Source organism: Periplaneta americana, chromosome 12 (assembly GCF_040183065.1).
Source record: "Periplaneta americana isolate PAMFEO1 chromosome 12, P.americana_PAMFEO1_priV1, whole genome shotgun sequence".
NCBI classification, from domain to species: domain Eukaryota; kingdom Metazoa; phylum Arthropoda; class Insecta; order Blattodea; family Blattidae; genus Periplaneta; species Periplaneta americana.
The window spans coordinates 39,481,806-39,491,572 of record NC_091128.1 but is presented as its reverse complement, the minus strand read 5'-3'; the positions used below and the strand labels follow the sequence as shown (position 1 = coordinate 39,491,572).

The following is a 9,767-nucleotide window of genomic DNA, read 5'->3' as shown; positions in this document are numbered from 1 at the left end:
CATTAAGGAATTCAGTTTTTAACAAGATGCATTAACGTGCTCGTTAACGAATTCAGTTTCAAAACTATGTTACAGGCCAATGTTAAAGAATTCCATAATGTATGTTAATTAATTCAATTTCGTAACAAGTTATTGAATTCAATTTTTAACAAGTTCAAACATGAACGAACTACGTTGTATGTCAGTGAAATCCATTCCAGAATAATGCTGTATGTTAATTAATTTAATTCCAGAACAAATTGCTACATCACTGAATTCAATTTCAAAACAATGCTGTGTGTTAATGAATTCAATTTTAGAACAATGTTGTATGTTAATGCTTTCAATTCCAGATCAAGTTCCATATATTACTGAATTCAATTATAACGAGGTCATATTATATTAACGAATTTAATTTCAGAACAATATCATAGATTAATCAATTCAATTTCAGAACAAGTTCGTATGTTAATGGTTTCAATTGAGTTCAATTTCAGACCAAGTTCTTATATCATTGCATTAAAATTTATTTTCGGTACAATGATGCATGTTAATGAATTTAATTTTAGAATAATGTTGTATGTTAATGATTTCAATTTCAGAACAAGTTCCTGTATTGTTGTTTAATCAACCGTCCAAAGACAGGTCTGACCCTCACAAGTGATACCAAAAAGCAACTAGGCCAGGAGATAATGGAGTAGGGTGCCCAGTTTCTTTCCCCCTCTATTGCATACATCGCCAATTAGCTACATGTTACACTAATCAGACTTCAGACGCATACAAACAATTGTTCTTCCTCCGACACATATTGTCAAGTGAGATGTACTGCCTGAAAATAGAGGTACATATCAGCCAGAACTTCAATTCAATTTTAGAACAAGACAATACATTAATTAATTCAATTTCAAAGCAAGTTCGTATGTAACGAATTCAATTTCAAAAGAAATTCATATGTTAAAAAATTTAATTTCAGAACAAGTATGTATGTTAATGAATTCAATTTCAGAAGAAATTCGCATGTTAACAATTAACTTAATTCAATTTGAGAAAAAGTTTTTAGATTAATTAATTCGATTTTGAAATATGGTCTCTTGTTAAATTAAAATAAAAAATTAAATCTGCAGCACAACAGGACCAATGCCGATCAGCCAGCTGCTTGCTTCACATCCATATGCCTCAGCAGAAGTGAACTATCATCCAACGAGAATGGAAGTATCATGTTATTAGCACAATGATCCCCCAGCCATTATAGATGATTTTGAAACCAGATTTCACTACTTTTTGTAGCTCCCCAAATTAATCATGATGCTAAGTGGGTACTATTCCTATACACTGGCCGAAATTTCATGAGAAAATTCCTTCCTCATGAGGACTCAAACCAGTGCTCATTCCATAATACAAGTTCAGGTTTGATGCCTTAGACCAAGATGCTATGGTGCAGGACTTGTCTTATGTTAATGCATTAAATTTCAGAGTAAGCTCGTATACTAATCAATTCAACTTAACAATAAGGTAATATGTTAACGAATTAAACTTAAAAACAAGTTAGTAAGTTGATGAATTAAATTTAAAAAAATTATAATATGTTAAAAAATTATATTTCAGAACACAGTGGTATGTTCCCCGAGTTCAATTTCAAAACAAGTTCGTATGTTAATTCAATATCAGAATAAGTCCCCATGTTAACAACTTCAATATTTTTTTACTTGGTTATTTAACAACGCTGTATCAACTATGAGGTTATTTAGTGTCGATGGAATTGTGATAGCGAGATGGTATTTGGCGAGGTCAGGCCGACGATTCAACATGGTTACTTCACATTCGCCTTACAGTTAGAGAAAACCTCGGAAAAAAACTAACCAGGTAGTCAGCCCAAGTGGGAATCGAACCCACACCCGAGCGCAACTCTGGATCGGCAGGCAAGCACCTTAGTCAACTGAGTTACTCCGGCAGTCTAACTTCAATATTAGAAGTTCATACTGTATATTAATGAACAGTTTCAAAATAAGATCATATGTCTGTCAGAGCAAGTTGGCATGTCAATCAATTCAACAATATGAACAAGTTCGTAAGTTAGTACAGTAGACTCTCGCTAATCCAACCCTCAGTAATTCGGCCTCTCAATTTATCTGGCCTCCTTTTAATGTTTTTAATGTCACTTCTACTGTAACAGTTTTCTGGGAAATTTGCACCGGTGTCATGTGTTATGTATGCTCTATTGCTCATACATGTATACACGAGCCAGCCACGTGTGGAACGCTCTGTCTTCAAGTGCAAGTGGAATAGTTGGCGCAGCTTACAACATTAAATTTAGTGATATTTTTAAGCACTTTAAGTAATCCAGCACTCTTGTTAATCCGACACCCATCTGTGCAGGGAACAGTCGAATTACTAAAAGTCTGAATTTTTTAACATGTTTTATATCAAACTCAATTCTGAACAAGTTCATTTGTTAATGAATTCAATTTCAAGCAAGGCTTATGTTCATGAATTAAATTTCAATTTTGTCTGTTTAAATTAATCAACTGTTAAGTTTAATAAATAATTGTATTTTGAATCATACACGAAAATAATATACACCTACAATACTATGTAATTTTAAATCCTACTGACCATACCCATGCTTCGGATCTGGGCTGCCAATGATGTCTATTTAACTACAAAATAGTGAACGAACAACTATTTCACAAATCCCCTTAAAAATCATTACCGAAACTAAATACTTCAACACACTTCTTCAATCTTGACAGCCAACACTAAAGAATAATTTTAATACAAAGTATAATGGTAAAAGCCTACACACAAATTTCTTATTTTCTCTCCTCCCCAATTACCATTCCCAGTTTGCTGAAGAAAGAAAAAAGAAATAATTAAACACACTTACCATGAACTAAAATGTTCATAACTCTTTCAGGAATGAAAAAGATAACCATTCCAGAAGGGTGAGCTGTATTGTAAAGCCTATTCCTTAACCAAGTGACATTTTTATTTAATACACTGCCAAACAAAAATAGCACAACACTTGAATAAATTTTAAATATCAAACCATAATTCAAATTATAACATTACTGTGTCCTTCTATGGACCTGTTTGTAGTATGCAAGTGTTTATTCATGTTTTGGAAAGAAAAGTATATGCATTGCGTGGTTTATGACACCTCTTTGCCACTTCCTGTCCCTCACCCTATATTTATTGTTGTGTCATTAAATGTTACAATCCTAAACATAAGCAGCCAAAACAAAGTTACTACTCTATGATTTTCTTTTTTTTTTTGTGTGTGTAAAATGGAATTCTGTGATACTTAACTCAGTTTTAAACAACATTTAAGAGAGGTAAGATGCTGTTAAGCCTCGAGAACGCTGTTAGAGCAGTTGCATTGGCAGAGGATGGCCACAGCTTACGTTATGTGACTCAGATTTGCATACATGGTCCCATAGCTCCTGAAGAGTATCTGGACCATGGTGATGGACATTCCTTCATAAAATTCTCACAGATGCTCAACTGGGTTAAGACCTAGACTGCTAGATGGTTATTACATGAGTTGGATCCCAATTTCATTGAGTACTGGAGGACACATCGCGCTATATGAGCATGTGTACTGTCCTGCAGGAGCACAAAATCGTCACCAATAAATGGTGTAAAAGGAAGAGCACGTGCCCAAGGATTTCTTCAATGTAGCAATTGACAGATCCTTTCTTGCAGTCAAACTAATGCCTGCCCAGACCATCATGAACAACCATGAAATGCTATCCTTGATGAAAAGTTGCATGGAGAATACCTTTCTCTAGTCCTCCACCACACTTTTTATCTAATATCTGGGAATTTGAGGTAGAATCAGGACTCATCTGAGAACAAAACTGTTCCCCACTGTTCGTAAGTCCATTCCTGATTTTCCCTTGCAAACTGTGAGTTTGATAAAGTTGTCTTGTAAGTTCTGGGGCGGTAGCAGGTCTTCTGGAGATCAGGCCAGCATCATGTATCCTCCTTCTCACAGTCCACTCACTGACATTCACACCTGGCACTTGTTTTAGTCGATTTCTGGCTTTGACTGCAGTGGTGTGGCGGTTACGAACCACTTGAAGTCACAAGAATTGGTGATCTCTTGCAGAAGTTGACCTTCTCTTACCAGATCCCGATCTTTGAAAATATGAACCAAGTTCCCTGTACTCTGCACTATATGTGAAACTGTCAATGGAGTTGTATGCAACACCTGAGCCACATAATGTAAGCTGCAGCCATCCCCTACCAACGTGACTGCTCTAGCAGCATTCTTGGGGCTTAAAGGCAACTTAATTATCTTAAATGTTGTTTAAAACTGAGTTCAATAACACAGGATTCCATTATACGCAAAAAAAAAAGGTCATAGTGTTGTAACTTTGTTCAGGCTGCTTGCCTTTAGGGTTGTAAATGTTAATGGCACAACAATAAATACAGAGTGAGAGACAAGAAGTGGCAAAGAGAGTGTCATAAACCATCCAATGTGTATCCTTTCCTTTCCAAAATATTAATAAACACTTGCCTACTACAAACAAGTCCATAGAAGCACACAATAATGTCATAATTTGTATTATGGGTTCATATTTCAAATTCATTTAAGTGTTGCGTTTTTTTTTTCTCAGAAGTGTATGTATTTCTGTCTAAAGGCAGCATGGAATCACCATCAATGGGAAAACAGTTGTTGCATAAATTAATTACTAGATTAATGAAAACTTATTAGTTGTAATATCACAAACGACTGATAGGAATCCAATACAGAAATGAAATGTGCACTTATTTACAAATTAATCACGATTTGGTGGTACTGCATGCATGAGCATATTTATTTAGTTCTTTCAAAGAAAACAGCCCCAACTTGATCACAATTTTATCTCGCATGTAATAAATCAATTGACAGAAGTTCATTTTCTATGATCTCTCTTGTCAGTGGCTGACTATGACATTATCTTTGAAAAATATTGGAGTGTAAGAGGTCAAATGACTTTAATGTCAAACACCTGGCATTAAAAAACAACAACAACACAAAAGAAAGGATTGTGAAAAGAACTATGTTTCACTGTAAAGTAACTGTAAATTTCTTTTGTAATTTTATTTGCTGGTTTTTTTACTTAAAAAAATCATGAACAAAAATTGATATTATGTATATGAATCGGTCGGAGCTAAAAATAAATAAGTCAAAATATGCAGTTTTGGGTTATGCAAGAATTTGAACAACGGATGTCATGCGCATCGAACGGTGGAAGAAGGAACTAAGACTTTTAAATATTCTTTTGTCTTCTATAACCTAAAAATATAATATTTGTGTTATTAGTGGAATGTTTTTTGCTTCTCCTAAAGGGTTGTGAAATGTGACTTAGTTCCTTTTAGCTCCGACCGATTCATATATATATATATAAACACACACACACATACACACACTACTGTATATAAACTTACATATACACTGTGTCCGTAAACTTACAGTGCAGTTTCAAAACTACTTACTGACATGCTCCTAAAGATTACACATTTCAAATACATGTTAAATAAGAAACTAACTTATAAATTTGCTTACATATTCAGTGCAGTTTGATGTGGCTTCCGTTTGTTGCCCTACACACATCTAATCGATATTGTAGTTCCACACATGACTAAAAACATCAAGTATAACAGACTGAACAGTTTCTCTGATTCTCTCTTTCAAATTAGCAATGTTTTTGACACATTGACACACACGTTGCGTAACGTAACCCCATAAGTAAAAGTTTACAGGTGTTAGGTCAGGAGATCGTGGTGACCATGCCTTTCATCCACCTCTTCCTATCCACGACTGTAGAAATGTATCCAGAAACTCGTGAATTATGTTGCTGTAGTATGGATGAAAGATGACGCCTGCACATTGATCTTGAATTTGTGGCACTGCATACAATTGCAACATGTCAAGGCAGTTGTTTGACTCACAGTCAGCTCTGCAAGGAAATATGGGCCTATAATTTTATCATGCATGAGTGCACACCAGACACTCACTGTTATATTCATGATCAAAGTAGGTCAGAGGCTGTTCATTAGCTTACATCCTGACGTTATGTCAATGAATGTGACCACACACATGAAATGTACACTTGTCGCTAAACACAATCTTCTGTAAGAATTGTTCATCACTATCCATCTGATAAAACATCTGTGCAGCAAAATCAAATCGTTTGGGTTTATCAGTTGGCAGCACTGCGTGTAACAACTGCAGTTTGTAATCTGTAAAGCAGAGAGGTTTCTTCAAAACTTTGTGAACTGCGGTCTTCTTCAGGCCTAGTTGTCAAGTGCAGGTACACACTGGCTTTCTGGGGTTCCGTAGGTAGTTTTCCCGTATAGCTTCAACACACTTGTTACTGATCCTCCATACATTCTTAAGTTAGATGCCATGGAACTAGTCTGTAGCATATATAAGGATCACCTTCAAATTTATACAGATGGATCTCTAAACCCTGATGATGGGGCATCAGGAGCAGGGTATCATATTCCAAAATATCAAGAAAGTTATTTCATACCATGTTCATCCTCCTCCAGTATTGACACTGAATTGCTAGCTATTGATGCTGCTCTTCAGTGTGTTACTCAAATTTCTGAAAAATCTATTTGCATATTTACCAACTCCAAGGGGCTATATTTAATATAATTAAATATGTACCAAACCTATAAGCACATAGAATTATTCCAATTCAAAAACAACTAAGTAAACTAAAAAAACTCCAAAAGGAAATAACATTTCAATGGATACCTAGTCATTGTGGTATACCTGGAAACGAGAAAGTCGATAATATTGCAAAACAGGCAACATATTTGCAACCAAGACCTCTTCAAGTGATATCTCTATCCAGTGCTTTTGCTTCAGTAAAGTCTCATTTTACAAACCTATGGATCAACAATTGGCTCTCTTCTGACAAGAAAAATTTTACAGTCTGTACAAAAGAAACCAAATGATCTGGAAATGTACAAAAACTTGCCTAGACATGTTCAAACATTTTTAACAAGAGCCAGAACAGGTCACATTGTCACTCAATTGTACCTACACCAATTTCACATTTCTGATAATCCTACTTGTCTGTGGTGTAATAATCATGATGAAGATCTGAAACACATTCTTCTATACTGTCCATCCATAAACCACAAAAGAAGTAAATTAAAATCATCAGTGCCAGTTGCAGAAGACACAGCCCTGCAGTATATACTGACTACATCCCAACTCTGGCTACTAGCAACAGACATCTATAATGAACACCGATCAAAATACCACTCATTTCTCGTGAAAAACAACAACTGAATAGACTACAGTGGACTTCATGTTGTCAGCAAACAGCTGGATACAGTAAGAAGGTTGATTGATTACTAACCGATGGCCTCCCAGAATGTTTTGCGTCCAACAGGCTGCCAGTTTCCTTAAGCTACCGATCCCACCGGTGAATGTTAGTTTTATAATTTCACAAGCCAAAGGACGAATTGAACTTTTCTCTGCACAGCCCACATCTTGACTGATTGGAGAGTTGTGGCACGATTCGCTTCACTGTCATGTCACACGATTACCTGCGCGCACATCACAAATCTTCTTTATGTTTCCAATACTCTTCGCGATAAAAGTAAAGGTATCCTCTTCATACTTCATGAAGGTTATGTAGTTTGGTTGGCACTACACTCCAATTGCGCTTTATCTTCAGGAAAGACTCAGTACTCATTTGACACGAGACAGTAAACTCCAGAGCCTTTCTGGAAGTTTTAACAAGGAAAATTCTGCCACCACCCAGATTGAACCCAGGACCATCCAACTCACACCCAGTTACTCTACTAAATAAGCCACCTGTCCATTATGTATATATTATATATACATGCGTGTGCACATAATATCTAAAGTTAAAAAATCACTTTACCTAAATGATGAATAACAGAAAGTTATAACATACCTGCTGTCAGACTGCTGGACTCCTTGTTCCAGTTTGCTGCTGTCTAATGGCTCTTCCTGCAAAAAATCCATCATCATCATATAAACATTGCTAAATAGAAATAATTATATGCATATCGCAATTAAAATTTTCCGTTCACTTTCTTCATATCACCTGCAATAGAAATTTAATTCAATACTTTCATTGCAATCCTTAATTATCACTCTACTTATGGCTTTTAAGGAACCCAGAGGTTCACTGCCGCCCTCACATAAGTCCACCATCAGTCCCTATTCTGTGCAAAATTAATCCGTATGGTCCTGTCCCAAATAACTTTCTCCTCCATTCATCCTTTTTCACTACAGAAAACTTAGAAAATAAATAAAATAATAAAGTGATTTTTAGTAATTAATTACAAATAGGGCTTACGTTCTTTACTCAATATAATCATTATAATATTTCGCAAGTTAAGTCATTTCACAAATGTAATAAAGTATAATGTAAACCTAATATAAATCAGATATTTAGCATTACACAAATATTTTGTATTTATGTATTTTCAGAATATTGTGTTGAAATAGTAAGCACTAAATAATGTTTATGCAGTATACTTACCAACTTTATAAATCACGATAAAATTAAAAATTAAAATACAAAATATTAATGTATGTTTACTATTTGTGGCATATGTATATTGTTGTAACATGAACTAGTTTCGTTAGCACACTTACGAATGGCTTAGCTTAATAAAATAAATAACACAATAAGTATGACACAAAAAATCGTTTTATAAATTGGGCACTCAGCACTATTCTGATTCTATACGGTGAGTTTCATTCAGTCTTGTTTCTGCGTCTATATTATTGAAGTCCATCAACAATTCAATACAAAAAGTGTTGAAATAGCATATATTCAATGAAAAAGTCGGCCTCGGTAGCGTACTTGTTATAGTGCTGGCCTTCAATGCTCGAGGTTGCGGGTTCGATCCCAGCCCAGGTCGATGGCATTTAAGTGTGTTTAAATGCCACAGGTTCATGTCAGTAGATTTACTGGCATATAAAAGAACTCCTGCGGGACAAAATTCCGGCACACTGGTGATGCTGATATAACCTCTGCAGTTGCGTGCGTTGTTAAATAAACCATAATTTAAATTTTTCAATGAAAAAAAGTCGATAGAATAGTCGCCAGTCACAGTTATATCTACACAAGTTAATGCATTATTGTAAAGTTATTAAATAATATTTCATTTTATGATGCTAATAATATTTTATTCCCAAACGTAATGTATTTTACCTAATTATAACTAACACTGGAGCTCCTAAAAATTTAGCAGCCAAGAATATGTATTAGACTACAGCCAAGAATATGTATTAGACTACAATATAATACTTCATTTGACAAAGATATAATTAGCATACCAATTAAGAAATTTACCTTATTCCGTGAATAATTTCTAAAAAAAATTAAATTAACTTATTAATGGTCTTCAACAATCTAAATAATGAAACAATGTTCCATTGTTATTGTCTTAAATGAACAACAATATAGTATAAAATAAAATGTTACAATGTCTAAAAAAGTATATTACTAATTTAAATATAAAATTCCTTATTATCTATGTAAAATTACCAATGTAAATAACAAAATTTGTAATTTTAGCTGCTACACACATTTTATAAATTACTTATATCAGCACAAGTGTACAGTTAAGGAACTGCGATATATGATGGAAATCATCTTTATCAGTAACAGGCTTCTTGTATTCTACAATCTTCTTTGGAAACGAAAAAGATGGCTCCATAGGATCATTGTTTTTCTGCTATTCTTCTCCCTTTTGCATAAATTCTCTGGACCGATCGTAAGAAGCGCCACATGCCTTTG

General features: G+C 34.6%; 1 protein-coding gene across 3 annotated transcripts in view; it reads right to left on the bottom strand.

Moving 5' to 3' along the window:
- LOC138710323 (zinc finger protein 771-like) overlaps nucleotides 1-9,767 on the bottom strand; it is a 76,281-nt gene that overhangs the window by 24,731 nt on the left and 41,783 nt on the right. For all 3 annotated transcript variants that reach the window (XM_069841132.1, XM_069841133.1, XM_069841134.1), the window contains exon 5: nucleotides 7,908-7,963. In XM_069841132.1, coding sequence (XP_069697233.1) covers nucleotides 7,908-7,963 — 56 coding nt within the window. The remainder of the gene's footprint in view (nucleotides 1-7,907; nucleotides 7,964-9,767) is intronic.